We start from the raw sequence: 22,406 nt of genomic DNA on the forward strand, positions 1-22,406 counted from the left end.
GTTTACTTTGAGCAAAACCAAGTTGAGATAAAATAGCAGTACTTTTACGAAGTCAAGCGTGGTTTGTGCATAGCCAATAGCCAAGTTGACTTAAAAAAATAGAAGTATTTACAAAGTATAAGTGGCCCATTGCACAACCAAGATGAATTAACATAAGGGTTAATGGGTGGATGACTTCTTCACCACTCATAGTGCCCCCTTAACCCCATTCATTGAACTTGACCATATTCGATTGTAACAAAAATAAAAAGATTATGCCAACTCATCACGTTATGATGATTTGGCATTGTCTATCAACTGTCTTTTAAAATAATAGATTCAATAGTTCGTAGATAACATTGTTACAGTATGATGAGAGTGGTACATAATATTTTCCGAAAGAGTCATGTTAGGCTGCTGCCCAACAATGACCGTTGGGCTAACATATTTAAATATTTTTAAAACATAAAAAATACATCAATACAATGCCCATCAACTGTCTTTTAAAATAATAGATTCAATAGTTCGTAGATAACATTATTACAATAGGATGAGCGTAGTACATAACATTTTCTGAAAGAGTCATGTTAGGCTGCTGCCCAGCAATGACCGTTGGGCTAACATATTTAAATATTTTTAAAAAATAAAAAATACATCAATACAATTCCCACAAACTGTCTTTTAAAATAATAGATTCAATAGTTCGTAGATAACATTATTATAGTAGGATGAGCGTAGTACATAACATTTTCTGAAAGAGTCATGCTAGGCTGCTGCCCAGCAATGACCGTTGGGCTAACATATTTAAATATTATTAAAAAATAAAAAATACATCAATACAATGCCCATCAACTGTCTTTTAAAATAATAGATTCAATAGTTCGTAGATAACATTGTTACGGTATGATGAGCGTAGTACATAATATTTTCCGAAATAGTCATGTTAGGCTGCTGCCCAACAATGACCGTTGGGCTAACATATTTAAATATTTTTAAAAAATAAAAAATACATCAATACGCTAAAAGTTACTTCATTAATTATTAAGTAAAAAAAAATTAAATACATTAGTGGTCAAATTAAATACATCAATACGTATTAGCATTTTCCTCCTTTCCGAAAATTGGTTTTTCCTAAAAGTCAACTATTACAGCTAATTGACTTGGCTTACTCTTCGCAGATCTATCTAAAAATTACAACTGTGGTTAAATTCCACATAGATATATGTAAAGATCATTTCTAAAGGATGAAACCATAATCTTAAACTGGTACATTAGCTATGAGAAGAAAATAGAACTTCTAAAAACCTTCAGCATTTGACTGAACAAGATCATCACTGGCACGGCTATGGAACTAACAATATTTGACTTCATATCATCATATACATGGAGGTTAATTAGTCCTTCGAAAGCCAACTCAGCAAGAGGATGATTTTATATATGCTCAAGTCCATGTAGTTTTTCAGTTGTTTGTGATAAACCTAAATAAAAAATTTCTGAGCAGGAGAAATCTAGGAGGAAAATGAAAAGATATTTGAAAGACAAACAAGAAAATGGATGGTCCCACCGCTTTACAAACCGTGACTCAATTCTACTCACAAAACCAAAGGGAGTACAGATATTAAGGCACATCATTACAACACCATATTACACTACAAAACCTGTATGGTATAATCTTCTTGGTGAAGTTGTAATCTTAATAACATAACAGAACTTCAATCTTCGTCCTACTATCTATGCATATTCGGTCTAATATGATCGTCATGAAACAACTTATCAGTGGGAGGAATCCCAGCTGCCCTACTAGGAAAGGTTTGCGGAAATCCTTCATTAGAAGGCATCCATGGTTGCAATTCAGATGATCGATAGGTTGGGTAGGAAGGATGGGTAGGATGGGAAACATTGCTGTATCTGCTGGAAGATGATTGAATCCTATCCAGGTTAGGATCAAACTGAGGCCTCTCAGTGGAAACTGTCGACAAGTTCTCTGCATATTGGCTGGTGAGATACCGATCAGAGGTAGAGAAACCAGATCCATTCTCCAAGTAGAGACGGGGGATAAATCGACCACCTGCAGTTACTGCAGCTCCCTTATCGGGGTAATAGTTGGCAGTACTAGAGCCTGAACCAAGGAAGTTAACTTGCCTACTGGTTTCAAGTGAAAAATCTGTTGGCACCCTAAAGAGCCCAGCACATCCAACAGGATTCTCCATCCAGTCCCCTGTGCTCGTGGCACGGACAGAAAGTCCAACAGCTTTACGAACAGACGTGCTCTCAACTGAAGGCACTCGGGTAATTTTTTGTTGTAGTGATGCCCTTGCTTGTTTAAGAGCTTCCAGCACACTACCCAAACCCTCAGATGGTTCATGTGGCACCATTGCATAGAGGTCATTTCGGCTCACTGAAGCATCTCCTTTAGAATCAGATGAAGACAGATGTGCTAAGTGGCTTCCAGGGGATCCATTCGAAAGTGGCACATGATGGGAGCTATGTGAAGGTTTATAGGTTTCGAGCCTCTCTTGATTTTGCGTCCCCATAGCCATGGGGAATGCAAATTCTTGGGCCTCGCTTTCAGAAGCAAAACTACTACTGCTATTCTGAGCTGGTGTACCTCCGATATCAACACATGAAGGTGGCAGAACACCATTGGGCTGAGTGTTGGACAGTTCTTTAGAGAAGCAAACTTCTGTAACCTCTGACTTTGCCTCTGGGGCATAGGAGGTAAGTGTCTCGGCAGGGTATGGAGCTTGTCCCTTGACCTCATCTCTTTCCTCAGTGACATCTGAGTGATTCCCAGGATCACATGAATCCTAAATAATTTATGAGGAAGTTAGAATCCAGTGGAAGAAGATTTCAATAAACAGGAAAAAAAAGGTAATTGAGGAACTAACCACGTACAAACTGGATTCATATACAAAAACTAGAGTCAAACTGGGAGAAAGAAATCAGAAATGAATGCTTGCATATAGCAAAACAGTAGCAGATCACAAGGGGACTGATGCTTGCACCTTATTCATCTTGAGGCAGGGGTAAAATGAAAAACTTATGGAGCTAATGCCTGATAAAGACTTGGACACCCATGCACTGAGGTCCAAATAATGCAAATGGAAAAGTAGCATCTATTAAGACAAATTAGTTAGCTTCTGGAGAGTGGAGACTGATGGCCCTATTTGTCCAGGATTATGGCTTAGGTAAGTACCTCATATGCGTATATAAAATAGGGACGATGACACATAAAATCAACCAGCAGTAAAATTAGTTTTTCTAAGGGCTAAATATTTTTGGTTGAATGCTAGCGACATGGTACCAAGTTCAAGCAAACCTCCCCATAGCTCTAACAGAAAAGCACTTCCTCCACTGAAAAGATGAGATGAAGGGTGTGGTTGTTATTCAAGACCCACTGTATGCATGTGTAACTTATGAATTGAAAGCAGAATCATTTAAATGGTTCAAACGGCTGTAGTGTGGCATACCCGTGGACTGGTATTATTTTCTCTGAACTTCTCTTCCCAGTCTCTTTGAGCCTTTTCCATTGCTTCATACCGGCCAATAAGTTGTGCCTGATCTTCTAGGGCTTTTTCCATGTCTTTGTCTTTTCCATATTCAGTATAATCAAAGTCATTATTTCCTACTTTTTTATGATTTTCTAAGCTACCTGGAAATGGACTATCTCGTAAAACTTTCTCCTGGATTTCAGAACCTTCATTCAGCACATTATTTGAGCAAACTGGAAAACCTTCCAAAGAGGTGGCTGCTCCATTTTCTTCAGAACCAACCTTGACAGGCTGTGTCTTGAACTCCTCAACAATAGATCTAGGAGAGAAAGAAAAACAACCATTAGTTTATTCTGGTAGAAAAGTGTTGAGAACTTTATAAGAATAAGAAAAATATAGTGTATCTGCGCAATACTTAACATGAACCAAGAAAGTTGGAGCAGAATCTGACCACCAGATGGAAGAAAAAAAAACTAGTGAACTAAAGAACCATCTTCTACTGGACAAGAAATACTTCAATTCTAATTAACATCATTTTCACCAGAAAAAGGTAGTATTGTTATAACCTCCTTTTTTCTTTCCTACTTTTTTCCTCTATGGTTGACCTCGTCATATATTACAGTCCGCGCATATCAAATAGAAACTTTATGAGATTGATGAAGTTGAGATAATCAAGTGTTATAGAGGCATTGTTAGGGCTGTATCCAAGTTTTTGCAGAAGTACATGCTCATAAATCCATCAACTCATTTTCAAATAATAGAAAAACCAGAATAAAATCAACTCCACCATTGTATTTCTCAGATTGATACAATGGGGGAAGAAGAAAATAGGGATGTCATACCATTGATTGGGATTTAACAAGAAAAAAGAACCAAGGAAAATGAACTAACTTTGCCTCTCTGTGTCTTATCTGGCGGCATGATTTACCAGTACAATGTTTTGGGGAAGAAGAACCCGTGGAATTAAAACGGTTCCTTCTTTTAAGAGAAGATTCCTTGTACTTCTGAAGAGAACGTGGTGAATCATTGCGGCCTTTCCAAGACAAACTTCTACCGCGTACTGGAGAAGAATCAATGTCAGAACCTGAAAGTTCTTCTGATTTATTTCTACTGCCTTTTGAATTAATTGAGCTCTCATCTTCTTTTGTAGATTTATGACCCGCTTCGGATTCATGTGGGGTTTCTTCGTCCGAGCACAAATCAAAGTCTTCCGAAACATCACTTATCCCTTGATTCTCCAAAATGGCAAGAACATCTGCTGTTGCCTTCTCAGCCCTCTTTCTTTGAAGAGACACAATCTTTAGCTGTTCCTCCAATGCTGCTACCTAATTAATATACATAACCAACATCTTCAAAATTACTAAAGGATGAAAGAAGGGGAGAGATTTCTTCACTCAGTCAACTAGAAAAGGTTAACTCCACAGAATTCAGAAAAATACATTTAACCATACCCGTTTTGCCAGCTCATCAGCTCTCTGTCTTGCACTTTTTGAGACAGATCTTTCGGACAGTAACCTTGCCCGAAGGAATTCAATAGTCATTGCAGGTGAGTCCTCCATGCCAGAATTTTTCCTGATAAACAAGGCCCGCCCAATCAAATAAAAGACTAAAAAATAATCCCAAAACCTATTTACATAATATAAAACTCCCACATAATTACCTAGTTTTTTTTATAAGTACACATAATTACATAATTACCATTTACTTTCAGCTTAAAATGGGTAAGCAAGCAACGAATTGTGCGCCTATACATCTATAAATGCATATCAATCACTAGAACCTGACGTCACCTAGGATACTGAACAAAACCATAATTCATCTTAGTTCTTTAATTTCTGAATAATTTCGAATCAAACTAAATTTCACTTTATCCAACAGTCTGCCAAGGAGTTTAACAGTCTTTCTTACTGCTATTGCATGAATTTTTTTTTAATCCAAACGATATTTTTGTACTAACAAGAAAATACCAAAAAACTTTTTGATAGGTTAAAAGATTTTTTGATAGGTAAAAAATACCAAAACACTTATAAATTACTTATATTTAACAAAAGAACTACACTTATGGGGAGTGGATACGGATTCCACCATAAATCTAGACATGGAGCTGGAACCACATTCGTTAAATTAAAATAAGCAAAGCGTACTTTACCAGCTAAGAAAAACCTCTATATTCTAGGACCATGGTTGGAGAGTTTCCACTTTATTTGACGATCTAACAAGGTGTTTGCAAAACTTATCACTGATATTTTTTTACATACCCCCTAAAAACCACTTACAGGGAGTGTATAGGAATTCATTTCACCATAAATTGAGACATGATACTGGAACCACAGTTGTTGGAAAAAATTAAAGCAAAGCCTATTTCACCAGAACCATAAATTAAAGCAAAATCGGATAGGAAGATCGCTAAATATTGTAGCACCGTGATCTGAGAAATTCATACCAGACCTTAATTGAAAATTTCACTTACCCTCACTTCTGAGATAGAAGCTGAATCCCCAAATTGTTAATATTTAAATGGAAACATTTTCTGATACATTAACCAAAACTAAAAAAGACGGATGTACAAGAATGGAATTAAATTTCAAATGAAGAATTCCAACTCAATCAAGCCAGTTAGTAGCGTTGAATAAGTTGATTTACAAGCCAGTTTTTTAAAACAAATATGATAGAAAAAATTTATTGTTTTGTTTCCCTGCATTTCTTCAGTAGTCAGTCAATGTGTGAGTTTTTTTGAATAAGCACCGTGGTGTGAGTTAAACTATAAATCCAGAAACTCTAAAGGATATACGATTCATAAGCAACTAAACTACAAAAAAATTCCGGTTGATTGTTACGTTCAATTATTCTATTTCTTAACTTCTCCGGAACTCTCTCGGAAATCAAACAAAATGGTATCCGACAGAACCTAATGCAAATCTCCCAACAAGTAACAGTTACAAAACAAAAGTATATACAGCAGAAAATCCATAATCCGAAATCACCACAAACAATTAAAACCCTAAGCAAAAGCACCAAAATCAAAGAAACGGAAATACCCAGATGCTCATTACCTCTGATCTTGCTGGTCTTGGTCAGAATTAAGCGTTAGCAGAAAGATAAGCCCGCAAACAAAAAACCACAACTTCAAAATCTACTTCTGCAACAAATAAAGACACAAAATCACTTTGAAAAGCAGCGCTTGTCTAGCATAAAGATAATGAATTGAACAGGACCCAAATGTGTGATTCACATAAAAAGCAGAGAAATGTGAGAATTTGAGGAGGTTTGGCCCTACCTCAGAAGGAAAACTCCATGAACCACAACCGCGAGGACTTTTACTTTCACTTGCAGAAAGAGGAGAGAGAGAGAGAGAGTTTGGTCCATTGGGAATGAACAGAGGAAGGTTCATTTCTCGACCATTGGAAGAAAACTGGGCCAAGAGGCAATGATTCTTTAGGTCCAATAGGGAAGCTTTGCCTTGATTTCTGTACTTCTATTCTGCTAACTTTTGTTTTTATCTTTACTAATTTCTTTTAACAGAAATGATTTATTCAAATTTTAAATAGATTAATTTTCTATAAATTTTTATTTATTTTTTATTAGTAAAATTCAATTTTTTATAAAAAAATTTATATAAAATTTTTCCACTTGAGACTTGTATTTAATATTACTCTTTCTTTAATTTGTGATTTTTTTTTTATCTTTATTTTCTAGTTGGTCAAAACTAATTTCACCTCGACATTTCTATTACTGAAATGACAAAAATTTAAAAAATCCCTGAAATTGCTTTAGTTGACAATTGCATTTATTATTCGAGAAGTTATGATATTGATTCTGAATTTTATTATTTTCAATCAATATATCATATTTAAAATATTCTTTATTTAAACGATTAAATTATGAAGTCATTTAAAATATGATCATCTATAAATTAAAAATGATAAGATTTAAAATAAAAAATAACATTATATATATATTTACTAAGATTTATTAATTATTTTTATATTTTTTTCAAATATCTTTTTTTTCTTTAACGGATGTGGGCCTCTTTTTATCTTTACCAACAAAAGGATGCAAAAGAGAAAATAAATCTAATACTATATATTGTATAGACATAATAATAATTAAGTACTTAATTAGGTGAAGTTTTGGTGGAATCAAAATATTATCTTCTAGATGAGATCTATTTCACTCTTCACTGTACATCAAAAGTCCACTAAAGTTGACTTGCCCTTTATGTGAATTAAAATAAGGAAAAAAAACGTAATTTCAAGTTTTCTCCAAGAAAAGTAAAATCGTGAGTCTACTCCTTGCATGACAAATATGGGGTGTTAAAAGTAATCTTTTGAATATCGTACCGCAAGTCGTATCGATCAAGATATTAGAATAAAATATTTCGATATTGATATCGTTTCTTGTACCGTTTTGAAATAATCGATATATGAATAAATTATATAAAAATTATTTTTTAAAATAATAGTCTATATATGAATAAATTATATATAAATACATATATATAAATTATAAATAATCTAATCTGAATTAGGGATCAAAAAATTGTAGTTTGGAAAAATGAAAAAAAAAAATTGAAGGCCGAAATATAAACCGGTACAGGTCGAAATTGAGGCCGGTACTACTGGTATTTAGGCCGATACAAAACGTATATGGTACCTGTACCGGCCACCGTTTCCTGTACTGGCCTAGTGGCCAGTATGGCAAATATTGGCAGTCTCGGCCAGTACGATAAGAAATTGAAAACAGTGGTTAAAAGAACTGAAGGTATGACTTTAAGAGAAATACTCTAACGATAAAGTGATTACACAAAAATAATCTTATAAATTGATGTAGTTTGTCAGATTGTCAAATTATTTTTATTATAAAAAAAATCTTATGGATCACATGAAGCAATACAGTTTGTGAGATTATTTTTGTGTAATCTTTTTATGACTGTAACTATCACTCCTCTAACTTTAATAGATAATTATGTTTCTATAGCTGCTGGAAAATTTAATAAAGAGTAATCTTAGAGATAATCTAAATTTTAAAGTTTTAAAGTTTTGAGCAAGTCATTTGTAAAAAAGTAGATTACACTTATAAAGAATAAGTGAGAGTGAGATATACTTTTTTACAAAACAGATATACAAAACTTATACAAATCATTATTATTTCGAAAATATATGGCATGAAAAGTTACATTTTATGTTTTCAATTGGTCTTTCGTAGGACTGCATGCATACTTCTTCTTCTTCTTCTTGTTTACCTTTTTGTATGCACACCATATAGAAAGATAGTTTTTAATCATTCGAGTAACATAATCAGATGTACATAAGTAAACCATTAAGATTTAAAGCAGGAGATCAGGAATTAAGGAATTAAAATGATTGGGAAACGGATGAAAATACTTAATGAAAAATTATATTCATCATCCCACACACCACACATTATATATGATTTTTTTTACTTTTTTATTTTTCGAGTTCTACTACATACATTCAATTTTGCGTACTCATTGCGCACTCCACTGATGTGATTGGCCAAATCAGTTATTTTATATTGAAAAAATGATGTAGTGAATCACATTAATAGAATGTGTAAAGAGTACACAAAAATGATTGCACACAAAGTTTTTATTATTTTTTTCCTTAACAAATATGTAGTATAGAGATGATGAATAGAATAACCCAATTAGTTTACCAAGAATACAACTAAAAATAAAAAAAATAAAAAAATATGTGTGGTGTGGTGTGTAGTATGTGTGATGATGAATAGCAAAATTTATACTAGTGAAAATAAGTGATGAAAGAGAGGTTAGATATGATATGTGTATTGATATGATATGTTAGATTGTAAAATTATTTTTATTATAAAATAGATCTAGAGTAATTCTACATACAACCGTAAAGTGCACAAACATCGCGTAATCGCTTTAAAAAAATAGGATCTATTATTAAAAAATTAATTAATTTTTATGTGGGCACATATTTTATTCATTTTTTTAAAAACAATTACACAACGACTGCATAATTTATGACTGTAAATATCTTTTTTCATAGATCTAATACATTATATAAAATCACGTACGTAGCATTGATTTTGGTGGGATGTGTGGCCATAACACTTTATAATACAATACAAATAATATTTGTATAAAGAGTAGTTTGGATTCATAGATGAATTAAGGTATACTGAGATAATTTATAAATAATAGAATCAAAATTAAATTATTTATTAAATTTTATGTGAAAATTTAATAAAGTTATAATGATAAGATGGGATGAATTGAAATGAATTTTAAATGCAAACCACATGGTATTTGAGTATTTGTAAACGTGTCGTCCATTCACGTCAAAACAAGTCGAAACGTATGCATGTGGAAATCAGAATGTATAGTAGAAGAGTGGCTTAAACTGGCGTAGCGTACACGTAATTAACTTCGGGTCCAAGGAAAACGATCCATCGTAGTTTACTTCCAATTACGTGGTCAAAAAATACACGAGTCTTCTTGTCCTGCCACGTGATCCTCTTTCTAGCCTCTTATTCTCTGACACGTGTTCCTTCATCAAAAGCTGCCACGTATCTCCTTTATCTGCCACCTCAACACACTACTCTTCAGTGTAAAAACCCGGCCCACTACGTACGTCAAAACAAAAGCACCAAAAACAAATTGTACGTACATTTAGGGATGTAATCTATTCGATCCGATCTGATTTTAGATAAAATTTAGAATTAAATTGATATATATTGATTTTTTTATTTTTTTAACTCGATTACGCCTCAATTACTCTCTTAAACCGGTACATTCAATTTTATCGATTTTCGATCCAGTCCGATCCAATTTTTTTAAAATGCATAAAATATATAATAAAATGTTACTTCTTATGATAAAATATTATTAATAACTTAATATATATATATTATGTTTAAAGCATATCATCAATTAAATTTTCATTTTTAAGATTAAATTTTTATTTTACAAATTATAATAATATTATCTTATATATAATTATATTAATAATATATGATCAAACAAATTACAAATATTCATATTTAAGATTAACATTTTATATTATAATTTATAAATTACAATATGAAATTATTTTATATGATGAAATTATTTCATATATGATATATAATTATATATTATATATAAAAATTTAATATATTATTATATATTATATATAAAACTTATATATATAAATATTTTGTATAATATATAAAATTAATTTATATATATTTTTTAAAATCAGTCCGGTTCGGTCCGGTCCAGTTTCGAAAACTACGAAACTGAAATCGGAACGATTCCGGCCAGTTTTTATAATATAGGAACCGATTCTAGACCAACCGGTCCGATTTGATTTTCTGGTTTAAATTTATACCCCTACGTGCACCAAACTAGCTGAAACGTGAAAGCAAGAGATCAGAAAGAGAGAAACAGAGTTGAGAGCAGCAGGTATGGATATTGCAGGAAAGAGAATCAGAGTTATGATGCTGCCATGGTTGGCTCACTGCCACATATCGCCATTCCTGGAGCTTTCCAAGAAGCTTGCTAACAGAAACTTTCACATTTACTTATGTTCCATGTCGGTCAACCTCAGTTCCATCAAGCCAGAACTATCTGGGAAGTACTCTCGCTCGATACAGCTCGTTGAGCTCCATCTTCCATCCCTGCCGGAGCTTCCTCCTCAATACCACACAACCAAAGGCCTCCCGCCCCACCTCAATGCCACCCTCAAAAGGGCATTTGACATGGCTGGCCCTCGCTTCTCCAACATCCTGAAGACCCTCAGCCCTGATCTGCTTATCTATGATTTTCTTCAGCCTTGGGCCCCGGCAATAGCTACCTCCCAGAATATCCCGGCTATCAACTTCTTAAGTACCGGAGCAGCCATGACTTCTTTTGTGCTCCATGCCATAAAGAAACCAGGTGATGAATTTCCTTTCCAGAGATTCATCTTGATGAGTGTATGACAACAAGATTCGTCGACTTGCCTGAAGATCATTCTCCGAGTGATGATCATCATCACCACACTAGTGACAAAGATCGGGCTCTTGAATGTTTCGAGCGATCTTCTGGTTTCGTAATGATGAAGACTTTCGAGTAACTCGAGGGGAAGTACATAAATTTCCTCTCCCATTTAATGCAAAAGAAGATTGTAACAGTTGGTCCACTCGTTCAAAACCCCGTCCGTGGTGATCATGAGAAATCCAAAACCCTTGAGTGTCTGGACAAGAGAAAACAGTCTTCAACAGTGTTTGTTTCGTTTGGAACTGAGTATTTTCTCTCAAAGGAATAAATGGAAGAGATAGTGTATGGTCTCGAGCCAGATGTAAGTTTTGGGAACACTGAAATTCAAAGGCGTGGAAGGGAATTGTTGCAGTGAGTGTCGATTAACTTTGATTTTTATTTGGCCGGTTGATGAGCTTCAATGCTTTCCTTTTAAATTGAATGCTACTGAAGAGAGTTAATATCATCATGCATGAATTGACTTTGTGGAACTCGCTAAGAAAGCAATGCCTTGGTAGGAAATTCTTTTCTCACAATTCTTTCACCCATAAAGATGCAGAGTATATTGCTAACAATATATGCATAACATATTTTCATTTTCAATTTCTAAATATATTTTCAGTTTCTACAGAATGGATTCAAGGTTTCTCGAATCTCAAACTGTTTCTTGGAAGGCTTGAAGATGCAATGCGAACTAGTTTCTCTTTGGTGTGTAGATGGAGGCTTGAAGACCAAATGAGTTTCTCTGGCTTTAAGACAAAGCTTGAAGACGAAATGGAGGCTTGGCTTGAAGATGCAATGTGAATTGATTTCTCTTTGGTTGGCGGATGGAAAGCTGGAAGATGGGTTTCTCTGGCTTGAAGACAAAGCTTGAAGACGAAATGAAGGCTTGAAGGCTTTATTTTTTAATTTCTAAAGGTGTACAACGCATGCCACGTCTAGCGGGAAGTGAGAGCGGGACGTCCGAGCAATGTGCGTAGCATTTTCCTTGAAAGAAACTGGAGCCGGAAAAGGACAGCTTTTGATAACCAATGGATTTTATTTATTTATTTATTTATTTTATGGAATTGAGTATGGTGTGTTCAGCATTAAAAGGGTAATGATATCGGACGGCTGTTCAATCATGAGTACTTTACACGCTCAATGTGTAAAGATAACTGCTTCATCTACTAAAAAATTTATAAAAAAATAATTTTATAAATTGATATAGTTTTATTTTATCTGTTATATCTATTTTATAATAAAAATATATAACTTTATAATATAACGAATCACATCAAGTTATATCAATTTATAAAATTATTTTTATATAATCATTTTATAACTAGAGTATTTCTCATGTGCAAATAGAGTCCAACACAAAGTTGCATTAAAAGTGACCTTCCAACGGACTTTGATTGTGCAGTAGTCCACAATTTCAAGATCAGGTCGTTACTCTTATATTTATTTTATAATAAAAATAATTTTTTAAATAAAAAAAAAAAGTTAAATAAAATAGTGTTAAAATATTTTTTTTTTAATATTATTATTATTTTAAGATTTGAAAAAAAATTAAAATTTAAAACAATTGAATTGTTTATTATATTTTATGTGAGAATTTAAAAAAATTATAATGATGAGATAAGATAAATTTAGATGATTTCTCAATCTAAACGAGACTTAAAAATGATAACAACAAAATGATAAAACTAGAATATGCAGCAAGCCGAAACAGTAATATTCATGTAACTTTAAATAAATTGTAAGCACACTGATTTTCATATTATTTTGTGCAAAGCCGAGACAGTAATATTCATGTAACTTAATTTAATTTGTGCATATAATATATGACATTCATACACAATATTGGCCATTGATCTTAGTTTCCTTGACATCCATGTTATTGATCAGTTTGAAGGAACTTTGGTATTGAGGGACGAGTTATTGTTTGACTTTGCATATATTCGGACGTCAGGTGCCAAGGTGGTGAACGTGCCGTTTGGTTGATAGATTGAACTGAAATTAATTCAATTTAATTTAATTTTAAATTAAATTTAATATTTAAATATTTAATTTTTAAATTATTAAATTTATTTTAATTCATAATTTCTTTATATATGAGATTCACAATTTTTTTCAATTCAATACTTATTTACACATAAGACTCACAATCTTTTTTAATTTTTCATAAATATATCTAAACTTATATTAACATTCAAACATAATCTTAGATAGACCCACAAAATTCATTCTATAATCTCAACTCACTTATTCATAAAAAATTCAACTTAATTTAACTCAATTTAATATCCAAACACAACTTAATGATCTTTATTACTTTTCTACAAGAAATATATATATAAGGGGTGCCAGACGACAATCATTCATCGGAACAAGATCCGTATATTATTCATTGGATGATCAATACCTCTACAAATTTAAAATTTGAAAATTTAGATGGAAAATAAATAATATATAAATATTTAATAATTTTTTTAGGTAACATTTAACATTGTTAAAAACTTTAAAATAAACTCTACTTTTACAGTAATAAATGTAACAAGCTTTTATATTGAACTCTCACTTAAATCTAGTAATTTACGAATTTTCTGCTGAATTAATGTTTAGAAAGTCAAGAGAGTCCTTTTCCTCAATGGTCCAATATATAGTCTTAATTTTTATTTTTTTGTTAGAAAATTATTTATATAATCTTAGAATATAAAATTTCACACTTTTCTTTAAAAAAATATATATAAGAAATCTGGAACTTACATAAAAAATTAATTAATTTTTTTTTTTTTTTATAATGGACTCCACTTTTTTAAATAAAATTTGTAAGATTTTCACACTTCAAAAATGTTTCTAACATTATTATTTTTATTATTATTAATATTTCGTGTCATCTAATTTAGAAAAGTGAGAGATATTGACCATTGCTGGAAAATATTAAAAAAGAATAGTATTATAGTTACAAAATTTTTTTACAAAAGAATAATGCTATTAAACTGGCTTATTTTTTTTCTCATTTTGACTATTCATATATTTAATTTTTTTTAATTTTTTTCTTTTATTTATTGATTAAAAAAGTGATTATTAGTATATTGGTATATATTTTTTTATTTTTTAAAAATACTTAAATATGTTAAAAAAATATAAAAAAATAAAAAGAAATTTATACTTAATAATAGGGTGGTGTGCTATTCCCAGAGAGGGAGTCCACCAACCACCGCAAAAACAATTTTGTCTTTTTATTTTCCAAACATTTTTTTTTTAAATTCATTAAATGTTTTTTTAAAAAAATAAAAAATATAAATTCATTTTAAAATAATTACTTAACAAATAAGTAAAAAAGATAAAAATTTAAAAATTGAAAAAATGCAATCGGTGGCCACCATCTTCTGTGTGGGAAAAGTATTTTCCTAATAATAATAATATTTTTTGGGAATATGAGATAAGTCATTCGAGCAAGAGCTGCAAGTGACCGTAAAAGTCGTGTTTTTTTTTTTTTTTTACTTCAATTTTTTAAGTCACAATTTTTTTATCATTTTTAAATATTTTTAAAAAATATAAAAAACACATCAATGATTCAATACATTTAAAAATTATTTAAAAAAAAAAATGCATTGAGCGGTCAAATGACTTGCGTTGTACTTACGTTAGTGCTGACACGTAGGGAGACATCGGGTTCACTTTCCACGTTCTCACCTTTCCTTCTGTAGTACGTCCCTTCTCTTTGGCCACGTTTCTACTCAAACTCTTCCTAGTTCCAAACGCTTCCGACTCTTCCAGCACTGATCTCATCTTCTTCACGATTATAATCTGTTTGTGATCCACAAAAATAAACCAGGAACCGTTTACCCAAGAAAAAGAAATTCAGAAATCATGGATGCTAGCTATACTCGTACCAGTGTCCTAATGCTTCCATGGCTAGCTCATGACCACATCTCGCCATTTCTAGAGCTTGCGAAGAAGCTCGCAAAGAGAAACTTTCACGTCTATTTCTGTTCTACACCTATAAACCTCCGTCCCATCATAGTAAAGCTCCAGCAACAATGGAAGATCATGGAGTTCCACAAGTTCTACTGAAAGTGGATACGCAGGATTGAGCACTGCCTAAGGAGTTGCGGCGGAGATACGAGTTGTCTGACTACACAAAGGTCGGTGATGATAGCTCGAATTCAACAAATATTTATGGATATCATCACGGTAATTCTGGGATGGGTGAAGAGAAGGACATGGGATGTTGGGACAGAATTCAATGTCAATGGAAGATAAAATGGCCCGTGGTTCATATCAGCTGCCTCAAGATCTAGGTCCCACCTCAAATTATGGAGAAGTTGGTGGGCATCTATCATCCTCGTCACAAAATATAGCCATACGCAGGAATCAATGGGTTTAAACCGGTCGGTCCGGTCTGGACTGGACCGAACACCCCATAGGGATCGGATCGGACCGGACCGATAGTTATCGATCTGATCGGTCCAATTGGTCAGATTTTTTTTTTTAAATACTAAATTAAATTAAGTGATTTATTAATGTGGATTATGTAATAAATTTAATAAAAAAATATTTTATATGATCAATGATAATAAATTAAATGAAAATTACATTATTAATTTATATAATTACTATATAATTAACTAATTGATATTATATATTAATTAATTCATAGAATATTAAGAAGTATTAATAATATATTTAAAATTTTATATTGTTAATAGTGATAAGTTAGATGAAGATATATATAAAATATTGTTAATTTATAGAATATTAATAAGTATTAATAACATATTTAAAATTTTATATTGTTAATTGTATAATTATTATATAAATAATATATAATATTTTATTTATTTTTATTTTTTATTCGGTCAGTTCGGTTCGAAAAATCTTCACCCCAAGACAGTATCAAAGATCAAAATTTTCTTATTGGATCAAAATTGACCGTGCATTTGGTTGGTCCGATCCAGTCCAGACCGAACCAATTTCTCCAAGACCGACCGGTTTATACCCTACGCAGGATAGTCCAATATTTATTAACGGCCTCTTAACACTTTTAGTAATTTTGAACTTAGCAATAGCTAAACCACTGTCGGTACACTTTAACACTATAATACAATACAAATAGTTGTATAGTACTAAGAATTTCTCTTCCTATCAATGTGCTAACGTGGCAGAATACCGACCATAGTATTTGAGTATTTGTAAACGTGTCGTCCATTCACGTCAAAACAAGTGGAAACGCATGCATGTGGAAAACAATCCATCATAGTTTTTTTCCAATTACGTGGTCAAAAAGTACACGAGTCTTCTTGTCCTGCTTCCGCGCTCTGACATCTTTCTAGCCTCTTATTCTCTGACACGTGTTCCTCCATCACAAGCTGCCACGTATCTGCTTGATCTGCCACCTCAACACACTCCTCTTCAGTATAAAAACCCGGCCCACTACGTCAAAACCAAAGCACCAAACACAAACTGTGCAACCAAACTAGCTGAAACTTGAAAGCAAGAGATCAGAAAGAGAGAAACAGATCGAGTTGAGATCAGCAGCAGATATGGATACTGCAGGAAAGAGAATCAGAGTTGTAATGCTGCCATGGTTGGCTCATGGCCACACATCGCCATTCCTGGAGCTTTCCAAGAAGCTTGTTAAGAGAAACTTTCACATTTACTTCTGTTCCACGCCCGTCAACCTCAGTTCCATCAAGCCAGAACTATCTGGGAAGTATTCTCGCTCGATACAGCTCGTTGAGCTCCATCTTCCATCCCTGCCGGAGCTTCCTCCTCAATACCACACAACCAAAGGTCTCCCGCCCCACCTCAATGCCACCCTCAAAAGGGCATTTGACATGGCTGGCACTCGCTTCTCCAACATCCTGAAGACCCTCAGCCCTGATCTGCTTATCTATGATTTTCTTCAGCCTTGGGCCCCGGCAATAGCTGCCTCCCAGAATATCCCGGCTATCAACTTCTTAAGTACCGGAGCGGCCATGACTTCTTTTGTGCTCCATGCTGTGAAGAAACCAGGTGATGAATTTCCTTTCCCAGAGATTCATCTTGATGAGTGTATGACAACAAGATTCGTCGACTTGCCTGAAGATCATTCTCCGAGCTGTGATGATCATCATCACCACATTAGTGACAAAGATCGAGCTCTTAAATGTTTCGAGCGATCTTCTGGTTTCGTAATGATGAAGACTTTCGAAGAACTCGAGGGGAAGTACATAAATTTCCTCTCCCATTTAATGCAAAAGAAGATTGTACCAGTTGGTCCACTCATTAAAAATCCCGTCCGTGCAGATCATGAGAAAGCCAAAACCCTTGAGTGGCTGGACAAGAGAAAACAATCTTCAACAGTGTTTGTTTCGTTTGGAACTGAGTATTTTCTGTCAAAGGAAGAAATGGAAGAGATAGCGTATGGTCTCGAGCTCAGTAACGTGAACTTCATATGGGTAGTCAGGTTTCCCGAGGAAGAGAAAGTTAAGCTCGAAGAGGCATTACCAGAGGGGTTTCTGCAAAGGGTAGGAGAGAAAGGAATGGTGGTTGAAGGTTGGGCACCTCAAGCAAAGATACTGATGCATCCTAGCATCGGTGGTTTTGTTAGTCACTGTGGATGGAGTTCTGTGATGGAAAGCATAGATTTTGGAGTGCCAATTGTTGCCATTCCCATGCAACTTGATCAACCAGTGAACGCTAAAGTAGTGGAGGAAGCTGGTGTAGGTGTGGAGATTAAGAGAGACAGAGATGGGAAGCTTGAGAGAGAAGAGGTTGCAACAGCTATAAGAGAAGTGGTGATGGGGAATATTGGAGAGAATGTAAGGAAGAAGGAAAGAGAAATGAGAGATAAAATCAGAAAGAAAGGAGAGGAGAAAATGGATGGAGTTGCTCAGGAGCTGGTCCAGTTATCTGGAAATGGAATAAAAAATGTGTAAATAGTTAGGTCCAGTACTACTGTTCTTGGTGTATACTCTATCAGTATCATGAGAATAAAAACTCGTGCACCAATGTATTACATGATAATATTGGTGCATATTGATGTTTAATTTACACGCTTTTGTATGATATAAAAAAGCAGTCCCTAATTTTCCTCATAATCTCTTAATTGTTAGGCCTCGTTTGTTTTTAGAAAATCTCTCGTCTCATCTAAAAATAAGATATTAGAATACGCAGCAAGTCGAAACAGTAATTTCAAGGGTGGTTGCCGGAGCTTCCTGAACCACACTACCACAGAACAAATTGCCTGCCACCCCATCTCATGTGAACCTCAAGAACGCCTTTGACATGGCCTCCCCAAACTTCTCCACCATCCTAAAGAATCGAGCCCTGATTTGCTTGTTTATGATTTTCTTCCGCAGTGGGCATCATCTCTAGCTCTGTCGCAAAACATTCCGGCCGTCGTGTTCTTACCTACTAATGCAACAGTGGCATCTTAACGGGAATCATGGAATGGTTGAATAACCAAAAACGAACATCGGCTGTGTTTGTTTCATTTGGCAGTGAGTATTTTCTGTCCAAGGAGGAAATAGATGAAATAGCTTTTGGGCTTGAACTTAGCAGGGCACCTTTCATATGGGTAGTCAGATTCCCCGCAGGTGCCAAAGACACTACACTTGAAATGGCACTTCCAAAAGGTTTTCTTGATAGGGTTGGAGATGAAGGAATGGTTGTGGAGGGATGGGCACCGCAAACAAAGATTTTAGAGCATCCTAGCATTGGTGGCTTTTTAGTCACTGTGGATGGAGCTCTGTGCTGGAGAGCTTGAAGCTTGGGGTTCCAATTATAGCCATGCCCATGCACCTTGATCAGCCATTCAATGCTAGGCTGGTGGAGGAAGTGGGTGTGGGTGTGGAAGTCAAGAGAGATATGAATGGGAGGCTTGAAAGAGAGCCAGGTGGCAAAAGTGGTCAGACATGAGTTGGTTGTGGAGAAATCTGGAGAGGGTGTGAGGCGAAAGGCAAAAGAATTAAAGGAGAAAATAAGAAATAAGGGTGATGAAGAGATTGATGAAGTTGTGCAGGAGCTGGTGCAACTCTGTAGGAAGAAAAACAAGGCTGATCTAGCTGGAAACTCTACGATCCAACATTTGCATAAGGCTAGAAGTGCTCGCAGTACTGAAGAATCTATTTACCGCGGGTTTAAGGTCTAGTGCAACTCACTTCCCGGAAGATTTTTTTTAAGCATTCTCTGAAATTTATTTTGCAAGGATTTGGGATATGGAGACTTTTCCAGATATCTAGATGAAGAAGTAAATGACATTAGTATGTATGGGCATCGATCAAATAATACATTAGTATCTAGATATGTTTAAAGGAGATAAAGACCGTACAGGATTATTGAACACCTACAATACTAATACATATATATATTTGAGAACAATCTCATAAGCCAAGCAACTGATTAATGCTGGAGATTTCAGTTTACGGATTCTATATATGCTTGCTCAGCTCCTCGAGTTTCTTCATCCTCAGTCTCTCACTCTGGGTTAGCAACTGGAAATAATATCCCAAATAAGATATTAGAGAGGAAAAATGAGATGAGTTAACAAGGGAAAGAATGTTGGTGTTTTAGGGGATAATATACTTTCAGAACTAACCTCCATTAATGTGGCTATTAGCTGAGTTTTTTCTTTGTTCTTTTCATTGAAAACGTCTAAGGCTTCTTTGTATTCCTTCTCCTGTAGCCAACCAAACAGAGAATAATTAACTTTGCAGTGATAATCCAATTCACTTCTGTACCAATCATTTGATGCCAGATCAAGGGGTATTGGGACAATGATGATTAAAGGGATGATGAATAACATTGATCTTCGTATGTACAAATTCTTAGAGAAGACCAATGGAGACAATGAGACATCAGCAAAACTAGCAAATACCTTCTTCTGGCAGCTCTGTCCTAATGGCTTTAGATCTCGGCTAGCCATATCAATCTTCTTACGTACAGCTGCAACTTCCTTTCTCATTGGATCTGTGAGTACTTCTAGCTCCTAGCAGATCATATCAGTAGAAGGTTAAAACAAATGAATAACATTTCTGTCAAGAACTAGAACTAAGAACAACAGTTTTGCATAATTCAGTGAGATATCATTTTCTTTTTTCCTTTCCATGAATAAGTCAGAACTTAATTCGCAATAGATTGAAATTCGATCATGAGCCCATGACCATGAGTCATGAAAAAGTGCGATAGAAAGCAGACATGCTTTGAGATGAGTTATTTTCTGGAGGTACCTCCCAAATATGTGCTAAACGCCTAGATTCTTCTTCAGCACGGCCCAACTGACGTTCAACTTTCTCCTTAACCTCCATCTTCTTCCTCTCAATTTCTTCCTCTCTGGCTTGGAATGTAGATATGGTTAACCTTGAGATCTCCTCCTCATCATTCTCCTGACCAGTACTATTGCCAATGCTCCCAAGGCTTTTCATTTTCTGCATTGGTCGACTCAATTACCGGTCACTCGGCTTCTCTGCTAGTGCTAGCCACAAAATCCACCTCTACCTATTCTTTTGTAATCCTGATCTCAAACTCCCACTCAATTGCTTTTGCTTTAAATCTCTCTCTCAAATATGCTTGCTTTGTGTAGAAAACATTTCAAAGAAAGCAAGAACAGACAGGCCTACACAACAGGATTGAGAGATTTATATATATTGTCTCTATCAAACATTGGAAACCGAATATGCACGCAAAATGATCAACATGATTGGAGTGGTGACCACCAACATTGCTTAAAGCAAAATATAATAGGGAGTACTACTGCAGTCGCATGAAATCATGCATGCATGCATATACATGATGATCATGACTGGGGTAGTGCTGATTCATGCTTTATATTCATGGCTCACTTCTGCATGGGGCTGAGTATTTGTGCCTGGCTATCACAATCAGTACTGGTCCAGGCCAGCGACGACTTGTTTTTCTGGAAACCACGTCATTGATATGTTTTGCAAGGCTCAGAAACGTTCATTCATTCTCGATGTGGCTGTGGGACTCTTATATATAGAATTTTCAGATCTCATAAATGCTTGCTGTCAACTTTGGATGGGTTACATACATAGTTGGAAGCAGGTAGGTAGGGAGACTTTGATTGGTATATGATTATTTTGTTTATCCTAGATTTATTTATTCTGAAAGATAAAATTGGTAGGTATATATACCATGGATTAACTACATTTTACAATGGTAATAATATTTACCATTGTTTTATAGTAATCAAGTTATAGGTTATAAATGAGATAATTTGAATGAATATGTTATGTTCTTGAAATCTTGGGACAAAAACATATATTTTCCATCCATAAAATCTTAAATTAGAGCAATTTTTTTTAAATGGATAATATTAAATAAAATATTATTTTTTAGAGTAATGCTAGAGAGAAGCTACTATAGCAGTGCACATTTTGTACTTGCTGCGTGGCTGTTTCTAGTTAATTGTTCCCAACACTCACTTGGGAAGATGTATGGTCTAGATGATGCCACATCATGTGTGTAAAATGAATGCTTCCAATAATAACTTTTATCTATATTTATTCTATTTTTTAATATTATTATTATTTTGAGATTTATGAAAGTTGAATTGAGATTTGAAAAAATTAAATTGTTTATTATATTTTATATGAAAATTAAAAAAAATTATAATAATAAAATAAGATTAAATGAAATAAATTAAGATGATTTTTTAATCCAAACAGACCTGAATATTTTTCAAAATATTTACAACTATAATATCAAATATTATTATGGACTTTAGTTTAATTAATATTACGAAAATTCTAAAAAAATCTCGATCTCTTTCGGCGCATGCTATACGCCATACACCCGCCAGTAATTGGTGCGTGCCAAAGGAGCCGCGCGGAATAAGGACAGCAACACCGGTGAAAAAAAGTTGAAGCCCCAACTGTCAGAGCACTAGCATTGTACTCCTCAAATAGGCTAATTTTCAAAATTTAATGATTTTAGTTTTAAAATCTTAACATTGG

The 22,406-nt window shown here is 34.1% G+C and overlaps 3 protein-coding genes and 2 pseudogenes across 5 annotated transcripts; 3 read left to right on the forward strand and 2 right to left on the reverse strand.

Moving 5' to 3' along the window:
* Positions 1-1,491: 1,491 nt before the first annotated feature.
* Positions 1,492-15,810, reverse strand: LOC109011156. 3 transcript variants are annotated; one of them, XM_035690117.1, is made up of 7 exons: positions 15,342-15,810; positions 15,092-15,255; positions 6,524-6,609; positions 4,922-5,042; positions 4,362-4,795; positions 3,450-3,789; positions 1,492-2,786 (listed from the first exon to the last, which is right to left on the reverse strand). In XM_035690117.1, the coding sequence occupies exons 4-7, from the start codon at positions 5,027-5,029 to the stop codon at positions 1,707-1,709; spliced, it is 1,962 nt and encodes a 653-aa protein (XP_035546010.1). In that variant the 5' UTR covers positions 5,030-5,042; positions 6,524-6,609; positions 15,092-15,255; positions 15,342-15,810; the 3' UTR covers positions 1,492-1,706. The 3 variants fall into 3 exon arrangements, with proteins under 3 accessions (XP_035546010.1, XP_018847780.1, XP_018847781.1); XM_018992235.2 differs by lacking the exons at positions 15,092-15,255; positions 15,342-15,810 and adding an exon at positions 6,748-6,882; XM_018992236.2 differs by lacking the exons at positions 15,092-15,255; positions 15,342-15,810 and adding an exon at positions 6,748-6,882 and having other exon boundaries at positions 4,922-5,056.
* LOC109018083 lies at positions 10,895-11,913 on the forward strand (annotated as a pseudogene).
* A 1,095-nt stretch (positions 15,811-16,905) lies between the features above and the next one.
* LOC109019039 (UDP-glucosyltransferase 29-like) lies at positions 16,906-18,524 on the forward strand. Its single transcript, XM_019001265.2, has one exon. It carries the CDS (start codon positions 16,992-16,994, stop codon positions 18,366-18,368), a length of 1,377 nt encoding a protein of 458 aa, XP_018856810.1. The 5' UTR covers positions 16,906-16,991; the 3' UTR covers positions 18,369-18,524.
* Positions 18,417-19,603, forward strand: LOC109019040 (annotated as a pseudogene).
* Positions 19,604-19,677: 74 nt separating this feature from the next.
* LOC109019041 lies at positions 19,678-21,012 on the reverse strand. Its single transcript, XM_019001266.2, has 4 exons — positions 20,661-21,012; positions 20,309-20,419; positions 20,030-20,110; positions 19,678-19,925 (listed from the first exon to the last, which is right to left on the reverse strand). The coding sequence occupies exons 1-4, from the start codon at positions 20,862-20,864 to the stop codon at positions 19,863-19,865; spliced, it is 459 nt and encodes a 152-aa protein (XP_018856811.1). The 5' UTR covers positions 20,865-21,012; the 3' UTR covers positions 19,678-19,862.
* Positions 21,013-22,406: the final 1,394 nt, after the last annotated feature.

Source organism: Juglans regia, chromosome 5 (assembly GCF_001411555.2).
Source record: "Juglans regia cultivar Chandler chromosome 5, Walnut 2.0, whole genome shotgun sequence".
Taxonomy (NCBI): Eukaryota; Viridiplantae; Streptophyta; class Magnoliopsida; order Fagales; family Juglandaceae; genus Juglans; species Juglans regia.

Excerpts from the sequence above, each read along its gene's own strand:
- LOC109011156 (XM_035690117.1), bottom strand. The coding sequence starts at position 5,029 with ATGGAGGACTCACCTGCAATGACTATTGAATTCCTTCGGGCAAGGTTA. Across the intron at positions 4,796-4,921 it reads CTGATGAGCTGGCAAAACGG|GTAGCAGCATTGGAGGAACA; the intron begins GTATGGTTAAAT and ends TATATTAATTAG. Across the intron at positions 3,790-4,361 it reads ATAAGACACAGAGAGGCAAA|ATCTATTGTTGAGGAGTTCA; the intron begins GTTAGTTCATTT and ends TTTCTCTCCTAG.
- LOC109019039 (XM_019001265.2), top strand. The coding sequence starts at position 16,992 with ATGGATACTGCAGGAAAGAGAATCAGAGTTGTAATGCTGCCATGGTTG.
- LOC109019041 (XM_019001266.2), bottom strand. The coding sequence starts at position 20,864 with ATGCAGAAAATGAAAAGCCTTGGGAGCATTGGCAATAGTACTGGTCAG. Across the intron at positions 20,420-20,660 it reads GTTTAGCACATATTTGGGAG|GAGCTAGAAGTACTCACAGA; the intron begins GTACCTCCAGAA and ends ATGATCTGCTAG. Across the intron at positions 19,926-20,029 it reads TAATAGCCACATTAATGGAG|TTGCTAACCCAGAGTGAGAG; the intron begins GTTAGTTCTGAA and ends TATTATTTCCAG.